Genomic DNA, 21,094 nt, shown 5'->3' with positions numbered 1-21,094 from the left:
TGAGCTACATTACGACCTCACTAACTAAACAAAAAACTCTGTCCTTGCAAAACAGAGTCGGACATACCATTGTGCACTTAAGAGAACTCAGGAAATGTTTCAGTGATATTCAGCATCCCCAGAGACGCTTAACTTCAGCTCATGAAAATACACTAGTGTCTAAGGCATGAAAATTACAATGGCTTCCTGCATACACCCCCTCTAGGTCTTGAATCTAATTTAAACAACATGGCAGGAATCCAGCAATAACCTGTGGTCATGGATTAGAGCTCTTATCCTGAGCATGCTGACCTGGATTTCTATCTGTGTCTTTTTTCATTTAACCGTGAAAACATTTTCTCCCTCATAAGTAACTGATGATAGTAATGATAGTAATTCAATTCACTCTACTACAGCAGGAATTTTCAGTCTGAAAACTTGGAACAAAATTCTCTGCTTCCAGTTACATATCAGAGTACCTGAAAAGTAACTCTACTGATTATAATGTTGTTACCCCACACTTACACTGGTGAAACTGAGTACAGAATTTGGACCTATTTTAAGTCGTTTCTTTGCCATGCAGTGTGTATTAAGGACAGCTGACTTAGTACAACAGTCTGAAACATTTTTTAAAACTGTCTTCATATTTTGTAGTGCTGCAGTTAGAATAATAGCAGACATAAGAGTGGAAAGGAATGTTACAGCCATTCTGAAAAATGGTGCTAAATTACAAAGGAGGAAAGTTACAGCTAACCCTTCATTTAGACCTCAGTCCCGCAATTGACCCCCTAAACCAGTCCAGAGATTTACCCAAAAAGTGTCAATTCCAGGGTAGGAGCTTAGTTTGCAATTGTTTCCTCACACACCTGTTAACATTCTCTTCACACTATACTAGCAGATGCAAGTTTTTCTTTGTGAGTAATGTTACGTGATACAAAGGCCCCAAAACACCTGTGCATTTGAGCTAAATGTAATTAAAGTTATGCCCATGCTTAAGTGCTGGCAGAGCCTGTGGGTAATGAGTCCACCACTATGGAGGATATAGATTAGATGGACAAAACAGGTAATTCGATTAGACTATTGAAAATAAATTCATTATTTTCAGCCCCTTTTTGCTACGTGAGATTTATGCAACTCTTCTTGTTGGCTTGGTGTCTGAGAATGTTTCATTTTCATATTACATATATATATTAATCTTAATATCCTGCAGATTAAAATCTGTGGTTAAATATATTTTAGGAGGAGAGCTGTAACTAGAGCAGAACTAGATAATTCCACTCTAGGCCTCTTGGAACAGGAGGAGATTACCAAAGGTTCCAAAGACAGTCAGAATGGAAGAGCACATCAGATACAGTGCAACAGGCTCATATATCTTAATAAAAAACCTGAGGTCCTGCAGCCTGCCTGCATTTGTAACAAGCTTGTAAAGTTTCAGAGTGGTAGCCATGTTAGTCTGTATCAGCACATACAATGAGGAGTCCTTGTGGCACCTTAGAGACTAACAAATTTATTTGGGCATAAGCTTTCGTGGGCTAGAACCCACTTCATCAGATGCATGGAGTGGAAAATACAGGAGCCGGTATAAATACATGAAAGGATGGGGGTTGCCTTACCAAGTGTGAGGTCAGTCTAACGAGATAAATCAATTAACAGCAGGATACCAAAGGAGGAAAAATAACTTTTGAAGTGGTAAGAGAGTGGCCCATTACAGACAGTTGACAAGAAGTTTGCAAACTGGATACCATCAGATTAGGCCTGAATAAAGACTGGGAGTGGTTGGGTCATTACAAAACCTAAACCTAATTTCCCCAATACTAATTTCTCCCTACTATTACTCACACCTTCTTGTCAACTGTCTGTAATGGGCCACGCAAATAACTGGGAAAGAACCCTAGATCCTCTCAGCACAAAGAGCTATCGGATATAACCCCGGATACACATAAGTGAGTGCAGAAATGGTGAGGACACTGTAATGTGGGTAGGGCTTTGGGGTGGGGCTGTTCACACCTGGGCACTGATCACCCAGCCTAACTCTGCAGTCAAGACATACCTTAGGGGGCAAATCCTGGGGAGCGTTTAGGGGAAGTCCCTTACTATCATGTATGCCAGCTGCAAATTCGCTCAACCAATCCTAGGCGCACCAGCTTAAGTGCAGAAGGGGGTAGAAGCTAGGAGCACTCTGTGCCTGAAAACCCTGGTCTGGCTCTGTGGAATTTGATAGGGCGAGGAGCCCCTACAAGTGACTTCAAATGACAGAGTCATTGGGAGTGTGGCCTGGAGTTGAGCACCACACATCCAGGGGCAAAATTCAAATGGGGCAGGGCTTACATACTTTCAACAAAGAGAAACAATGGAAGTTCTATACAGCATCAACAGAAGAAGCATGAATGATGCTAAAAACACTGAACCCTTTGAAACACAAAGTTTATTCCAATTACAAAATACAAATCTTGAATAGGTAATGGACAAACCAACAGCTCATCAAATAATAGACAGCTAAAAGCAAACTTGTAAGAGGGTAAAATATGAGTATAATAAGTCAGAATAATAAACCTAAACAGGAAATTCCAAAGACTGCCACCAACTATGAATGAACCATACATAGTACTGTAATTTATGTATAAAAATGCATCCTTCTCAGCAGCAGCAAATTAAGTGCATGCAGCCGTCAGACCAAATTAACAGGAGAAAGCACAGCTCCTCAGCCTATCCTGATCCTCTTAACAAAATTGTCAATTACCAAAGCATAGAAAGTAGCTCAAGTAACACCACAAGCCTCTTTCATCAGTTACAGCTTTTGTCATCCAGGATCTAACAAACATATGTTCCCAATATTTCCCTTGATGAATGTGTCTCCTTCAAAACCAAAACACAGAGCATATGCCAACACCAAATCTTTGATTGGAGAGCACATACCAATTGGCCTCTGGTTTCTTTTTCCTATCTGTAGGTTTCCCCCTTTACATTCGTCAGGCCACTTTCAAAATCAATTACTAAATCAAATTTCCGCCCCTTCCCCCCCCAAGTCCCCTCTGCATTGACCTCTTGGTTATCTGATTCCTAATCAACTACCTCACCTGACTAAGGGCCAGATTGAATACACTAATTCACCACTGGGCTTCTGTACAAGCCTGTGTGTGTTATTTGGAGGTCTGCCACAACTTTATCTAAGTTTCCATGGCAGAGAAGCTAGATGGCATTTTGACTGAATCTGGCCCCAATACCAAGGTCATTCTGCATTACCTTTGAGCCATGCTTATTTAAAACTCTCAGTAAGATCTTAAAGGAATTATCACCAATCCCTCTCACCTCCCTCACATTAAATCAGACTTCTAAATTAACTTGTATGGTTGAGGACCTCCAGTTGTAGCCACCATGGGCTGTGATCTTGAGAGATCTCATAAGGTAAGTAGAGTTAGGCATAGTGGCAGGAAAAGCTCAAGTACTGCAGAAAGTAAACTTAGTGATTCAATGGGAGCTACTCTTCCCTCTGAGTTACCAACAAAACAGTGTTCCTTTGGGGTGTTAAAGGATTCCATGCTAGGAGAGATGCCATCTTTCACAGAAGATATTAAATGGAGATCTCAACAATTTGCAGTCATCAAAGAATCAAGATTCCATGGTACTTCTCATAATCTGGCCATACAGCAAACTGAATAATTATATTTTGTCTACTTCAACATCCCGTTGGTGATTGAATTCTTCACTTTCTCTCCTACACTTTTGTAGTGTTACAGTGCACTGTTAGCCAGTTGCTGAATTCTACCACAGAACTGGCTGACATGATTACCATATTTAATGTTTATGAAGCACCTTGGGATAAACTGTGATGTATAAATTCATACATATGATTTTCATTTGTAATTCCTTTTTCAATAGGCTTTATCTTTCCAGTTAGAAAATGGTAACAATGGGAGTAATGGGGACTCCTTTAAAGTTCAAAGGCAAAACTCCAATTAATCAATGAGACCAGGATTTCATCCTAAGAGACTGATTTTCAGTTGCACTAAGGTCCCTTCAAAATGCTCCAACAGCATAAGGAAGTGTGTAGAAATGGCCCCTGAACTGCCTCCCCAGCCACGGTAGAGTGCACACAAGTGCTGTACACCAGCACTGCTCCCAGCCCTTGATGTATGAAGTGGACTGGGGACAAGTCAGGGTGTGGCTGGAGTAAACTGCCCTGTGACTACCGTTCTCTGCTTCCTAGGACTACTTATAGGGAGTCCTGGGATGCCAAAATAGAAGGAGTGCAGAAGTGGCTTTAAAGCACCTTTCTCCCCCATACCTGACCCAAGGATAGAACAGAGTAACTGAGCATCAGACCCTACATTTTAACTTTTCTCACTGCTCGATTTTTTTAGTATAACAAATGATCTTTTATGGTATTTAACCTGAACTTCAAGTTTTTTTCCTTTACTGAGGGCTTTTAATATTAATATCCCACTGCACAAGGCATTTCTGTTTTATTTTTGATAACTATCTTTCAGCAAATCTGCTGTAAGTGAATGAGATTAGCAATTCAAGAGCCAAGTATTCTGTGGCTGATGATCAGTACTTGCAAAATTCTACCCTCTTCATCATTTCCTTTAGAATATATCACTGAAAAATTATTGTATAACGAACATTAATACCTTGATTAAAGTGAGAGATGGTATGTAATATTTATGTCTCCTGGCTCACAGTGTGTTCACCTCATTGCTGTGCACTCTCATTAAACAATTACTGTTTCCAGAAGTAAAAGGGACAGTGTATATAAGTCTTGGGGCAGGGAAAGCGTAAAGAGCTTTATTCATAGCTTGAAGGCAGTTGGGGCTCCAGACCTAACTTCTGTTCTGCATTTAACAAGAATCACTAGAGGTTCGATTTTATTACGTGTGTGTGAGTGGGGGAGAGAGAGATTTCTCCCTCCGTACCCAATCAACAGAGGATATGAATCTACTACAGCTCCCAAGTAGGTGACTAAGGCCATTAGCCAGTCTTGCCAATGATTGTGAAATTATTGCAAGCAACACTATTTGTTCCTGCTGCAGGAACTCTTGCAAAAACACAATTAAGTTCCTGCCTTCGTGAAATTTGTGGGGCACAAAACCAGAGAAAGAGATAATTCACTGAACTGGAAACCATGAGGCTATGAGTTCTAGCTCTTCCATTAATGCTGTTAATGTTTCTGTGCCCTTCACAGCCCTTACTATTAAGCAAGCAAGGCTTCATATTATTACCGCCAGGGACATAAATATCACTCACCCATTTTACAGATAAGATAACTGAGAAGTTGCACAAGGCTATTCTGGAAACAGAACTCGAATATAACAGACCCAAGTCTCATTCACTTTGCTACATTGCCTTTCAGAAGGAACATGTCACACATGCGTGTGTAAGTCACACTAATACAATGTGGCTCTGTGATGCCTTTTAAAGACTAGGCCACGTATAGAGATTTTTGACTCTGCTACTGCCTCCACAAAAATATTTGTGGTTCTTCAGCTCAAGTGGGAGGGGCTAATGTTTTTAAAACCTGAGGTTCCAGGCTCAGTCCTCACAAACGACCCAAACAGGGGTATTGTTATACTTGGATACAACCCTTACACCAGTGTTTCATCAGTGATCAGTCTGTGGACCGGAGATCTCCCTGATACAGTTTAGGAAGGTGGCAAGCAGAGTCCTGGTATCAATAAGGTTAAGAAACACTGTCCTAGACTACCTTCTGCTCCTAGAGCCAGCAATTCTGATGTCCAGCATTCCATTCTTGTCTCCCAAACACTTGTCATGTGACTTTGCCGGTGGATTACATATTGCCCTCTGTGGGCTGGCTCACATAGAGTATAACAGAATGCCTTCCCACATACCACATACTCCTATAGCAGAAGTGAAAAAGGTCTTGAGATATAAATCCTGCTTGCGATGGAAAATAAATATTAGTGTTAAGACTCTGTTTGAATGATTGTATATTGCATAACACTCCTTAGAAATGAATTTGATATTTTAATATTTTAGTGTTGCATATTTAGTGTTTCAACTTTGGCTCATGGGAGCTTTTAAGAACAGGATGTAGCATTTTATTATAGAGTATGGTTGAAACTGAGAACAATACATGGGAGATCTTGCCTGTGCACCCAAAGAGTGGAAGATGCTACTTGTGTAAACTCCAGAAACTTGATATAATAAACATATATTTTCAGAAAGCAAACCTCATTCTCAAAGTTGTAACATTATAATGAGTGGGGTTTGGATGCCTCAGGCATTGCTAATGATCTACAGAGCCTTTCACTTATAGGTCACCATTTTGAATCCAGCACAGATGAGTATGATGACCCCCATGTAAGGTGAGTTTGGTGGACCATGGTTCTAAATTCCATGTCACAAATTCATCATGCTGTTTCGCACTAAAATGAAAGTTCTTCATGGTAGGAACTGTTTCTTCCTAAGGGTGTGTACAGAGCCTAACCTGGATCTCAGTTGGGTCTTCTAGCAAGAACAGAGGCCAAAATCTTACTTATGAAAAATTTGCAAAAGTTGGCAACAATGTAATTGTCACAAACTTTTAGGGGTGGGCAGGGGGAATTCAAAAATCAGAAGACAGACCAAAAAACATGATTTAACTTTTCTGGACAATCTCACAAAATGTTGGGTCTGCCTCATGATTTTTGAACTTTTGGTGTTGTCAATAATGTCTTTTGCTCAAGCTGTAGAGGTTCCTGCTTTTAGATCTGGAGTACCTAGGTTAAACCTCTGGGGATGACCAAGATGACGGCCATCCTATTATACACCAGTAACTTGTAAATATCACAAAGGATTAAATTAAGGTCACCAAACACATTTACTGTTTATCACAGAAATTTCAGTAGAGATGGACAGGATATGTAGATCCTTTAGTGTATCCCTTCACCTGATCAGAGTTATTCTCCACAGTTACAGTACAGTAGGGTCAAAAATACCAGAAATCTTGTTCTTTCACCATTTTAAGATCAAAAATGTGTAAGTCAATGATTAATAAAAATATGTGAATAGGCTCCACCTTCAGTACCAGGGTAGCCAAACATTTCTGCTGAACTGATCAGTAGTGAAATAATTAACAATCCCGACCTTCAAGCAAGCTCAATTAGATTTCAGATTTAGCACCTTTTGAGCTGAGTTCTTGTTTCAACCTAATCAGCAAACTCAGTAAGACAGCATTACACTGCTTTACATTTGGGAAGTTATCTTTTAACCATTAATGGACAAAAACTTAAAAATACCATTCCAAGGGCACCCATTGCCCTAACTATGCTTTCAGTGACGTCAATAATAAAACTTCCATTGAATTCAATGGAAGGAGATTTTGGCCACTCCTCCAAATTTCTGAAAATCTCACCCATAAAGCTTAATTCTTCAGAAACTTCTGGGGCCACCAGAAAAGTGCTGGTCAGGAGAATCAGTTAGTACAGCCTGAATCCGACCCCTTATAACGAGTAGCTAAAAACTAGTGTCAGAACAATCATATCACACTTGTTAATTTATCAGTCATATTATATTCATTATATAGTTTAGCTATATAACAACTCATACTTCTATTGATAAAAGTAGTGTTTGAATTGAGGAGAGAGAAAAAAAGGGATTCCTCTGCCTCTAGTGGAGTTTAGACTTCACTTTAACAGCTATGCCTGGGGTAATTTTTATGCTTGGCTCACATGTATACTTCTGGACAGTACACCAGATTCCACCAAATACCAGGAGTTATCAAAACATTTCCTCACAGGAACCTGTCCCCGAGACCTCTTCTGCAAGCACTTTATTCTTTCTCCCCTCAAAATTACCCAAACACTGGATATAAATATGTGTCAAACAATTTAGCCTACTTAGTAAGGGGGAAATGATGTACTGAGTGCAGAGGAAAACAGTTCCTGTGTGACAGAGAACACTTGCAATGGAGTGGACCAGAATGTGAGAGCTCAAGCTGGTGTCTTCAGTGGCTGATGGACTGGCACTCCAGTTTGCACATAAGCACTCTAGAGCAGGAGAATATGCTAGCAAAATATGAGAGAGGGTGCCACGTGACCTGTCTGCCTAGAACACACACACAGCTTGCACCGGCCTTGCTTAATCTCTCTCTCACACAGAAATCTTGATGTCTCGCTTTTTCTTTTCCATGTGCAAGAATAATCAGTGGCTCTCTGGCAGCTTTACTCCACAGCATCAAGGGTCAAAAGAACCTCACCCTCACATCACTCCATCTGTTTGCAAGCCTCAAAACCATTGTCACAGCTTTATTACAGCATCCTGAATGGTTCTTTCCATGGTCAGACATCAGGATGCAAAGAAAGCTTGTGCTACAACACACTGTTGCACACAAAAGACCAATCTCAGTATATTCTGAAAACTCATCCACACATCTATTCCCACTGAAATTGCTAGTTCTAGGGATGCAACAGGGATATAGTACATTAAGTAGAATGCTACACAGTTATATATCAATCCATTTTCCTGCCCCCCACTAAAACATAAGGTCTGAGTTTTGAAGTTTCAGAGTAGCAGCCATGTTAGTCTGTATTCACAAAAAGAACAGTAGGACTTGTGGCACCTTAGAGACTAAAAAATTTATTTGAGCATAAGCTTTCGTGGGCTACAGCTCACTTCATCGGATGCATAGAATGGAATATATAGTAAGAAGATTATATATATATACACATACACACACACACATACATACAGAGAACATGAAAAAGTGGAAGTAGCCATACCAACTGTAAGAGGCTAATTAATTAAGATGAGCTATTATAAGCAGGAGAAAAAAAAATTGTAGTGATATTCACAATTTTGCAACAGAAAAGCTTCAAAAACAGACTCCAAAGAGAAACTGCTGAGCTTGAATTAATATGCAAACTATATACCATTAGCTTGGGTTTGAATAGAGATTGGGAGTGGCTGGGTCATTACAAATATTGAATCTATTTCCCCATGTTAAGTATTCTTATCTTCTTGTCAACTGACCAAAATGGGGATGGCCCAAAATGGGAAAATTCAAGGCAACACACTGGAGATAAGCTATCAGAGGAGTTCTGAATACCACAGTAATACTGACAAGTATCTTTTAAATTTTATTTTGCTGTAGCTTGGGAAACTTATAAGCAACAGCAGAGGCAATGCTACTGTCCATTTGCAGACAGGAATACATTGGTTCATATTTGCAATCATGAGGGAATACTTTTAAATCAAAGATCAAATTGTGCAAAAATAGATGGCTTACTGTCACTCACTGGGTACAATATACTATTCATTATGTGCAAGTGGATTTTTCAGTGCTGTAGTTGACACAAAGAAAGGTTCATACTTTACCATTCCTGCACACAGCTTCACATCTCCCTTTACAATAGATAGGATCCACTGCAGCACTTTTTCATTTCAAAAGTATGAAACCTTTTAATTCAGTGCCACTAAAAGGTATGTTATCATGCCTTGTGTTGTGCCCAAGACATATAATCATGTACCCAAAAAGAACCTTCCTATGGACTTCTGAACATGTTCCAAACTATTGTATACCATAGCAACCAATACATTGTAATAGCAATGCCAGCCAAAGGTACGTCAAAGGAATGACACTGAAGGTTGTAAAGTTAAACATGGTATTGTGACCGTACTACTTTTCAGGATTAGTGGGTAAAGCACAGAAGTGGGACTATTTGAGATGTGGTTCTATCCGCAGCTCTGCCACAGACGATAGACCCATTATGTGACTCTAAAAAAGTCATTAAGCTTTGCTAAGCCTGTTTCCCCATCTGTAAAACTGAGATAATAATACTTTCCTACCACCTATAGGCATGATATGAAACCTAATTCATTTATGTTTGTGAAGGGCTTTGAGAGCCTCAGATTGATGATCCTGCAGAAGTGCAAGGTGTTAATTAGCAAGGATTATCAAATTCACTAGAATGTTCACACAATCCCCAGTATGTGACATTATTACACAAATACAACTTCCATCAAATTCTCAGGAGAAAATAAGACCTGTGTCTAAAAACAAATATGTATCAAAAGTTTTTCAATAAAATTACACAAATAACAACAATTATTGGTTCTCATGTGGTCCAAAACATTCAAGTTAATTATACCAGAATTTACAAACAGAACATTGTACTCCATTTCTGAGGAATTGGGTTGGGAGTGGGAACCTTCCTAAACATTTGGGGTCTAATTTTAAAAGGTGCTCCTCTGAAGATCTGGAATCTGGGTGTCACATTAAGGTGCCATATTTGTAACTGGACTACCTCTAAAAATATAAGATGTGTATGATATATTGTTCATGTTCTCTCAGTTACATATCTAATGCATTAGCTGCAATTTATATTTCATGGTAAAGTCATTATCTTACCTTCATTTTTCCTTGTAATTTAAGATAAAATTATGATAGTTTATTCTTTAAAACAGACATTCACAAAAATATTTGTTTAAAATACAGAGAGAACTACATGGGACCAAATTCCTTTCTGGTGTGACTCCATTTGCTTTAACCAAGTAGCACTAAGGATTAATCTGTCCCATTAGGCTCATTTTCTATTCCAAAATTCCTTAATGGCATAAAAAAGTGAGCTGGCTGGCCACAGTCATTAAATACAGGCATTCTGAATCTCGTCCTACTTCCACTGAACTCAATGAGAGTTAACTACTGGGATGTCAGAACCAAACACAGACAACTGAAAAGTAGTCTTTGATCTTGAGCTTTAGTTCTTATGCAAAATCTGCCTGTGCCAACCCTCCTTAATTTAGTTTTGTAATAAAACTTTGGCATGGGATATAAATGTTTTGCTGGAGATTTGTCAATAACAACCTTCACAGTCTATACAACTTCTACTTTCTTCTTTAGGCACTGGTAAACTGATTCCCAAACCCCATTCAGATATACTGGATGCTTCACAAGTACCTGGAACCTAACACAATGGTTAGTTATTGTCAGAAGACAGGTCTGGGGTTAAAAAAGGGGTGGCGTTGATCAAAACAACCCAAAATTTCAATGGAGGGGGAGGGTACAATCAGAACCTGAATCCGGAACTTAGTTTTGTTCAAACCACCATTCTGGGCCAATCCAAATCCCAGATTCCAACTCTCAAACTACAGGTATTCAAAATCTCTCTAAATAGGACCCATCTCTAGTGGTTAATTTTTTTCTCTTCTACAAGGGGACAGTAGTTTCGCTTAGATGTTATTAAAACTGTATCCATCTCCACCACCTCAAAACCATGTTATTTCCATATATTTATACTGCAGCACTGAGATAATATGTAACATACTGTACAATATATTAATTACCATTTGTGTCAGAGATGGCAGGACTTTTAAAGAACTTGGAAGTCATTTGATAGTTTGTGTGTCAGAAATGGATAAGCAGGGCACAATCTTTATTTAATGAAAATTTACTTGAGGTGATCCACCAAATAACTTTTTATTTAAAAAAAAATTATGAATGACAAGAATGACTGGATTTTCCTAATAAGCATGGGACACTGGAAGATCCTCAAAGTCTTTCAAATCACATCACATCTGAGTTTTTTTGTTTTATGCCCTCACCCAGCATCATTTATAAAACATTACAACTCTTTCCTCAGCAATACATTTAGGTGACCCAAATGTTACATCTACCCCAGAAGTACTGTAGGAACTTCCCCTAGTGAAGCTCTATGCAGTAGAAATGTGTAAGTCAGTGGAAGAGTCTTCTCAATATTAATTCTAAATTCTGCCAACCAATTCTGTACAAAATTCTGGTACAGGCTGGTACAGCATACAGGTAAAAAGTGGCCACCGATACTCACCCATACAGCTGACTTTAAAGCACTGCAGCGCTTTACGACAGCACTTTAACGTCGCTGCCCCTTTTGCACCCCCTGTTGGCGGCCCTGCCAGGTCCCTATTGACGGGGCAGGGGAGGGCGCAAAAGGGAAAGTGACGGTAAAGCGCTGCTGCGGCAAAGGACCCTGATTAAAGCGCTGCCACGACAGCTCTTTAACATCATTGCCCCTTTTGCCCGCCTGGGCCGCCGATGGAGTGGGGGTGGGGCGGAAGGAGCAGCTGCCCTGGGGCTGGCAATTTAAAAGGGCCGTTTAAATTGCCGCTGGAGCCCCAGGTGGCGCAGGCCAGGCAGAGCGAATGGGCTGGCTGGGGGATGCTGACCCCCACAGCCCCGCCCCTTCTGCCCAAGGCCCCACCCCCTTCCGGGCGGGGGGGGCGCGGTCCAGAGCCCACCCCTGTACCAGTAAGAGTTCAGTTTTACATTCACCTGTGACAAAATTGTTCTGTGCAAACCTGTTATGAAAAAGGCCTTGTGCAGAGAAACAAAAGGCACTCTCGTGGCTTTTTCCATCTATCATGTACCCACTCCATGTCAACTTAAGAGGGCCTCTTTTTTGAGCCAATTGGTATCTACTTTTTGAAATTTGTCCAGACCAGGGGATGGCAACCTTTCAGAAGTGGTGTGCTGAGTCTTCATTTATTCACTCTAATTTAAGGTTTCGCATGCCAGTAATACATTTTAGCATTTTTAAAAGGTCTCTTTCTAGAAGTCTTTAATATATAACTAAATTATTGTTGTATGTAACGTAAATAAGGTTTTTAAAATGTTTAAGAAGCTTCATTTAAAATTAAATTAAAATGCAGAGCTCCCTGGACCGTGGGCAGTGTGAGTGCCACTGAAAATCAGCTCGCATGCCGCCTCTGGCACACGTGCCGCAGATTGCCTACCCCTGGTCCAGACAACAGCTGGATTAATTTGGGTATAAGAAGCAGAGACACACAAGAGGACAGATTGTTGGAGATCTTTGGTGAACACTTTCCTCCCTCAGCAAAATGATTGTCTCAACTCAATATCTGGTTCTCTGAGTCTGGTTGGATCATTTCACTAGCCCACATGGGACAAGCTGTACTGCAAGAGACTGAATCCAACAGAGCCCAGTGTATACTATGCAATGTCACCTCGGGAACAAACTAATGTACACAAGGCCAAATTCACCCCAGCTGTAATAGTGTAACTTCACTGGACGAAATGGCATTGCATCAGACGTGAATCTGGCTTATAAGATCTGATGGTATGAGGCACTAAGTGTCTTCAAAACACACTAAAACTCAGCATTTCACAGGAACAAACCTTCAATAAGCTAAATGAAAATTAAAAAATTCCAACCATAGCTAAGTTTATAAGACAGGCATGGTCCAGTTACTTATCCAGTAGTCCATCCAGACAATGACATGCAAAGACAGTGGAAGTCTTTGAAGATAAAGGTTACCCATTGTGGGACCACAATATGAATGCACTCATTGCAGGACACCTGTTGGAAAGAATACATAATGGACACCAACACCTCACTAAAAAAGAAGAACTAGCCAGTTTGTCTGTGTGGCAGCTGAGCATAAGGCAAATTACAGAGTGGAATCATTCAAATCTTAAATAATGACAGACAGACATAACTTAAAGCATCTCTCATAGCCACCACTTCACGTAACAGAATTTCAAAAAGAATAGCACTAGATCTGGGCCAAGAAATGGGACACAATGCAGAAAGCCAGTGATTATTATTCCAGATTTGTAGAAATTCTACTTTGTACTACATCCACAAGATTAGTGACCAATTCTGGAACAGAGTTTCTTAACCATCTTCTGAAGCACCTGGTATTGGCCTCTCTCAGAGATAGGATACTGGACTTGACACATCAAAGTCTGATCAGATATGGCAATTGCTGCATTTCTATGATTCAAGGTAGAAGAAGCCAATACAGAAGAAATTGCTATTGGTTTGTGGGGGGCAAATTACAGAAATAAAGTTTTCAAAAAAGTTAAGAAAGCAAAAATTATTTTAGATTTAAGACGACAGTATTTATTTTCCACTTTAAAACATTCACGAAAGTGGACCAAATTATCACTTGTCCTCCAAGGCTATATATGGAAGCTGAGCTTTCATCTAAAGATGCAAAACAGATGTATAATAATATAAAATTTGATACTGCAAACAGGTTTTGCTGTATGCTTTCCAATTTATAAGGGTTTAATTTTCATTTTAATTACTAAATGAAATGTTAACATTTCAGTAATCAAGGAAAGGGATTTCCTGGGGGATGGAAGGAAGGAGACAGTGAGGGGAGGGGGCTTCCTGGATTTTGAGAGAGAAAGTGGCACTGGAGTTGTGGTTCCTGTGCACAGGGGGGAGGGGACAACAAAGAGGGATGGAAAACAGAGGTGGAAAACCAGACTGAAATGAGAGCAAGGAGACTGCAGAGACAGTGAAAAGAGGAGAGGAGTGAGAGACTGAAAAAGGAAAAACCCTAGGGAAGAGTAGGCAAAAGGAATAGAGTGACTGAGGGAGAGAACACAAAGGGTATGGGAATGAAAAGAGGGTTTATGGAAATGAGATTTAAAAGTAATCTGCAATACAAGCAAAGCATTGAAAGAATCACTGAAATATAAGTGGGGTGTCCTACCCAAAGCTTATTGGGAGGAGCAACGGGAAGGAGCAAATCTATACTAACTTTTTTTTTTTAAATGTCTTTGCCTGACAAAAATTACCTTCCTGCTTTTGGGTTTGAGAAACGTGTTCCTGAACAAATCATCCTAAAAAGCAGAGCAATCTGGTTAGCTGTTATAGTGAATCACTCTATGGGGGAATTTCTTCTGTTTAGAATGCATCTGATCAATCTTCCATTTAAAAATAAAAGTTTTAAAATTAAAAGGCAGGAAAATCAAAAGGGAACTGTCAACCTGAAATCCAGATGATTTTTTTTAAAATGACATAAAAGTTGTTTCATACTCTACACTCAACCCAGAATCCCCCACAGCTGATTTTTGTGGCTTTACAATCACCATATCCTATTTTTTAAAAGTGTGTGTTTCAGGCAGCAACAGGAAGACAAAGGAAACTGACTGCCTTCACAGAAGAAATAGTGAAACTGACAATTTTCGTAGAAGCAGTCTTATATCATGATGGACAACCTTATAAAAACATAGCAACTATAAAAATGCACCAAATAGACAAATTGAAAAAAGAAAACATGAATTTTTCAATAATCTTTCAGCATTATAGATATTAGCTGTTATTTTTGACAATATCAGGTAAACATTTTGCAGGCAGATATCTGGGCAGGGGGAAGGGGTGTTCTCTTTTTTACATTGATGGCGTCACTCTAAAAGCACCTAAATATCTGAAATAGAGGGAAGGGAGTCTTACCTGAGCTCCTGTGACTGATTCCTAGAATGCTGCAATCTGAAGTGTCTCAGAGGAAACTAGAACCAGGAAAATCATGTTCTAAAACAGATTTTTTTGGTTTGGGATTTTGTTAAAAAAAAGTTTGGTTTGAACTTCTCCCTGTGCTGGCTGCTCCATATCACAGCCTAGGGGCATCCAGTTCCTATTTCCTTTTCAAATCGTGAAGAGAGATTTGACAAGGGAGGAGGAGAAATCCAGACAAAAGGGATAGGAAAGGGACAGAAAAGAGATACTGAAATACAGGAAGACAAGATATACCAAGACATACAGCAGAAAAGGAAAAAAGTGGAATGAGGGAAAAACACAAGCAGCAAAAGCAGCACAGTAGAATAGCTACCTGTTTCACAGAAAGCTTGTTGAAGTAGTACACAAAGACTACAAACAAATGTGCGATTTTATCACGGGAGACTGGATACATGATTCTGTAGGTGTAGGTAATGGAACTCTGTAGTCCAAAATTCTTTTTATGTTCTTTAGTAGGACAAAGTCTAGTTTTAACATAAAATGGCTTTTGCAAGAGCAATACTGGATACTTTCAAAGTCTGTTCCTGTGCATGTTTTAAAATCAATTTGCATGTACGTGATTGGGAAATACAGGCATATTAAGCACTCAGAGGTGACAATGCATATTTGTGTATGCACATGACAGGAGGGAGTGAGTTAACAGAATGTAACTTGTTACTGGCAAATTATTCTGGTTGAGAATTCCATATAAAAAGGGTTACAGACATTAAACAAAATATGTATGCACTGATGTTCGAAAGTGCACAAAGTTGCCTTTTATTTTTTAATTCATTTCCAAGGAGAATTCTGTGCTCTGTGCTCCCCCTTTTTTTTCTAAAATGTGGTTGCAACCCTCTGCCTTTACATATTATATACTGCATTTAGTTAATTCAGCGGATGACACCAAAATCTTCACACACATACATACATACACACACGGATCTTCCCAGTTAACTGGACTTGGAAAAATATTTCCTTACCTGGATCATGGAAAGGCACCAAAGCAAAGTTGTAAAGTGGTTTCTTAGGTCTTTTCAGAGAGGTTTCCAAAATTTTAGATGCGCCTTCAATAACTTGAACTAAGTCATCATACATAGAGCCAGTCACATCAAACACAAATGTCAAGGTGGATGCTCCCTCTGGGATTTCTTCAGCTCTGGGCTCCTTCTCTGCATTGGCATCTTGTGCATAGCAAGAAGAAAAGAGAGCCAGCAAGAATACTGTGCAGAATCCTGCTCTCCAAATGGGGATATTTCCACAGGAAATCATTTTTCTCCCCAGTGCCTAAGCAGCGTGCTTGGTACTCACTAAGTGTCAGAGGGCTTCCACTCCAGTTGAGAAATGCATTTGAACTTTTTAAAAAACAAACCAAAAAAAACAAACCTTTTTTGCACAACTTAGATCTGAGTTGCTACTTCCCTCCCCCTCCACACACACACACACACACACACACACTCCACCAGCCCTCTGAGAGAGGGAGGGAGGGAGAGAGATGCAGCAGTTTTTGTTCGTGTGTAGTTTCTGGTTCCTTTCCCTTCCCTGTCTACTTGTCTGTAGGACTCTTGTAATGTCTCATGGAGTGAGGGGAGAGAGTCCCATCCATGCCCTGCTGTGTGTGTTGCTGCTGCTGTTGGGATCTTTGGCAAGAGGCAGAGAGAGGCTCCCAACGTGCTGCTGCGGCTGCTGCTGCTGGAGTCTTTGGCCAGAGCCTGAGGTTCCCAACTGCTGCTGTGAGACACAAGGAGCGGATGCCTAGCCCGGCCTCGGCTTCCCATTGGTCACCCGTTCTCCCCCCTGCATTTGCCTTAGAGGCCCTTTTTTAGGGAGACTTTTTAAAATGTTTATAGGGTCACTTGAGTGCCACAGAATCACTTGGAGCAAAACTTTCAGTGATAACAATAAAAGCAGGACTGAGCCATAAGCAGGAAATTCACCCCAGATGTGTGGTTCCCCCACCACTCTGTGACAGTCAGGGGAGCTGAATGTTTCCATTAGTGATTAGGAACAATGTACTCACCAGGATTGGCCTGCAAATTCCTGAGCTAGGAGGACATGGATAATCCTAGTACTCCCTCTCAACCTTAGGGGTGGGGAGATCTGGATATGAACCTCTCCTTCCACAATAAAAATAAGCTGACTGCCCCCCACCACCTGCCAGGAGCCTATGGGGGGCGGGGGAAGAGAAAGATTTCCACTGGGAAGTACAACCTAAGGAATTTCCCCACCGACCCTCTACTCAAGTCTGTCTGTACCCCACCACCACCAGGCTCTACCTCTTCTCCATTCACTTACCTTTGCAGTGATCTGGAGCAAAAATAAATCACAGTGGCCTATATCCTCCCAATGTCTTTGTGGTCTAGCAAGCTAGCCAGCCCAATCCACACTCTACTCAAGCTTTCACTCCTACAAGCAGAGAGTGAGGTGTTATTTCTTTAATATTTGGTGACACTCAGATATTAAAAGGCTGGGGGGCCATAAAAACATCTGGATAGATAAACTGCTAACAGACAGAAAAGAGCAGCCTATATCACCCTACCACCACCAAAGTGGATGGAGGGTGACAATCAACACTAAAGTGGTGGCAGGTATTCTCTACCCCTCTCCTCAGTCTGTCCCTTCAAAAGATGAAACACTGGTGGGAAAGGTTGCACATGCCCTGCCCCCAATTTTTTGCCCCCTTCTTCCCCTCTATTTCTTGTTGAATACCAGTGCTCATTATCTAGCTGGCAAGTTGCTACTCCTGGTCTGTTCCACAGGCACTGCAGCCTCCAAATGCTTCTGGGGACCTGGCAACTCAACAGAGCTGCAGCAAGCTGGATCACCAAATAGTCCACCCCCAGAAGATGGACTTTACATTTCCCTCCTCAGGGAACCTATGGGAGCTGCTCTCTGCTCAGCTGCTCACAGAGAGAAGTGGCTGGCTGGCTCCAGTCTCTCCAGCAGAGAGGTAGGTACATGGAGGAGGGGGAATCCTGTCTCCCCCCCCCGCCCCGCCCTGTTGTGCCCAGATTTTCCCGCCCCGCCCCTTGCTCCAGGGACTGACCCCCCTCCCTCTGCCCTGCACTGCCCCGACTGGGCAGGCAAGCAGGCTCTGTGTCAGCTCCTCCCAGCCCAGCTCTGCAACTGGGAAGTGAGTCCTGGGACAGAGAGGGAGTGAGCAATGGAGGGAGCAGGAGAGAGGAGCGAGGAGGGCCTGTGGGAAGAGGCAGGGCAAGGGCAGGACCTCATGGGAAGGAGCAGGGCAGGCAGTCCAGTTTTCAGCAGTTAGAAAGTTGGCAACCCTAGTGGGTGGTGGCATATGATGAACGGAGTCAGTGAGGAAAAGGGATGGAGGGAGCCACAGAAGAAAGGTTACTTTGTGAATGGGGACAGGGAAAAAGAGAAAGTGATAGAGACCAGTGGGGCAGAGAGAAAGAACAAGACTGAAACAGGATAAATATCAGGAGGTGGGGCAGAGACAATGACGGGGAGAATGGATAGATTGAAAAGAGAAAGATTGGAGGGAAAGTAAGGCCTGGTCTACACTACAAGGTTAGGTTGACATAAGCCAGCTTGCACAGAGGAACAGGAAAGGATGGGATGATGGGTAGGGGGAGAGATGTAAGAGTGACTTGCAAATGAAACCTAAGCACTGAGAGAAGCTTCCCTAACATGTACTGGGCAAATTGCTCATACCTCAGTTTCAGCTAATTGACAGGAATAAATGTGTATCTAAAGTAAGCAAGAGTCTTCATGGTGTGCAATATCTGAGAGGGTTCAATTACTCAAACTCATCTCCCCAAAATAATATTTATGTTTATGCAATATGCAATTATACTTAGTGGGGCAAGTGAGTGTAATATAATGCAATAACTGTACACACATTGGGGAAGGGCCAAAGCCAAATATCTTACTCACAATAGTACTTTCACTGGGCTTGGTTCTTTTCTCAGTTAGTCCCCCACTCCAGCAAACACTGCCTTAAAATATCCTTCTAGTAGTATTACGGTAGCAACTAGAGGCCCCAACTTTAATTGGAACCATTGCTCTAGGCACTGTATATACACATAGTAAGATAAAGTCTTGCTTGGAATAGCTGACAATACAGAGAGAAGGTGGGAGAAAGGAAGTATTTTTATCCCTATTTTACAGATGCGGGAAACTGAGACACAGAGAGATTCAGGGCCAGATTTGTAAAGATATTTAGGCATCTGAAGATGTAGATAGGTGCCTAGTGGGATTTTCAAAAGCATTTAGGTGCCTAAATCCCATTGTCCCAAGAACTGAACCTAGATTACTTGAATCCCTTAGGCACAAACCATCCTTTTTATCCCATACAAGTGTGTATAGGAGGAGTTAATAGCAATTACTGAAGTTAATAGCAATACATCAGTTTAAACCCAGAGTGAGACTAGAACCGGGTCCTTTGCTTTCTATGGGATAAGTCATGTGGCTGAGGTAAGCAGGGTGCAGTTTAGTTATATTTGATATAGTTATGAAAAGTATTTTATTTTCTAAATTCATATTATTCATTTCCCCCATTATTTTACAAATTTTAATCAGTAATAAACTACAGTGCTCAAAACCATCATTCTATGACTGGAAAATTAATCATGTAGAAACATTTGCTTACTCCAATCAAGTTATATGCCTGGAATTGGTTTATAAAAAACAGATGTTTACATTCTTTTTCCCCTTCAACACTGACATCATAAGAAAAAAGTACATAACCAGAGCTGTGCAAAATGTTCACAATAAAACCAAACACCATGGAAAACTTGCCTTGTGTGGAACTTCACTGGCAGAAAACTCAAACCAGGTTAGTCAAAATGCTCACATATCTTCTGAATAAAGATGCGCCCAAGCCACAAAATCGGAATACAAATTTTGAATGCTTCAGAGACTGGAAGTATTTGGATCCAGGATTTTGGATCAGTCCTTTATAAAGATAAGTTCCTGTTAATGTTTTTCCTCACACAAAGAGCAGCCATAGACCCTCATTGTTGTTACTTTTAGATTAAGGAAAACAAAAAGAAAGAACAGAAGTAATGTCTTCATGAGAAAGTAGTTTATCTCCCCTGTAACATACTGCAGCAATCCTTAAAACAAAATGTCTTTCACATGGACAAAGTTCTTAAAAATTTAAAGGCACAGTACGGGGGGAAATAAAATAAACTACAGTTTCATTAGAAGGAGAGCTGATATATTTAGGTTACCTAATGCTTTCCCTTATATAAGATTCTTACAGGTTTTATTTGTTTTGCTTTCTTTTAGAATCTCTAATACCTCCCTGTCTGCAGAAGGCCTTTGAAATTTGAAGAAGGAAAGTCTTCTGGCTAGAGAACTGCTTTTATCATGGTCCCATGAAATTCCATTCACATTTTGCTCAGGTACAATCCATTGAAAAAAAAAATCACCATTTTTCATCTGAAACTTGCATTCTACAGGAAAGTGTTAGCAGCATGCCAAAATAATAACTGAACAGGAACACTCTAAGGACAGATCCAGGCCACTGCTAAGCAGCAGCCACTGCAATGGGAACAACTTGAAGCTGACAGACCAGTTGCAGCAGGACGGGGAAGGGAAGAGAGCCAAGCCAGGGTCCCTCTGACTAACCCCTTGGACCTAGCACATCATTCCAGTGGCACATCCCACACTGCAGCACTGTATGGTACACAAGGCTGAAGCTCCACAGTTCATGGATGAGGGGGTGGAGGAATGAGAAAGGCTCTGGATTGTGCCCACTTCAACTACTCTAGCACCTTCCCACATTCCCCATCCCTGGTATAAAAGCCATCTCCCACTGTCTACTAAATGTAGTTATCCCTGTAGCTGAGTAGTAGTCTGTAGTCCAGTGCTGAAAGGCTCAAACCCTTCTCATGCTGCATTGTAAGAGAGTTGTCACAGTTGCCTGT

General features: G+C 40.9%; 1 protein-coding gene across 1 annotated transcript in view; it reads right to left on the bottom strand.

Annotated features, from left to right (window-relative positions):
- HMCN1 (hemicentin 1) overlaps positions 1–16,469 on the bottom strand; it is a 335,320-nt gene extending 318,851 nt beyond the window's left edge. The window contains exon 1 of the mRNA XM_074961138.1: positions 16,181–16,469. Coding sequence (XP_074817239.1) covers positions 16,181–16,469 — 289 coding nt within the window. The remainder of the gene's footprint in view (positions 1–16,180) is intronic.
- Between the last annotated feature and the right edge of the window lie 4,625 nt (positions 16,470–21,094).

Source organism: Natator depressus, chromosome 8 (genome assembly GCF_965152275.1).
Source record: "Natator depressus isolate rNatDep1 chromosome 8, rNatDep2.hap1, whole genome shotgun sequence".
Lineage (NCBI taxonomy): Eukaryota > Metazoa > Chordata > Testudines > Cheloniidae > Natator > Natator depressus.
The sequence above is the reverse complement of the archived record's forward strand: the minus strand, read 5'-3'. Positions and strand labels throughout refer to the sequence as shown.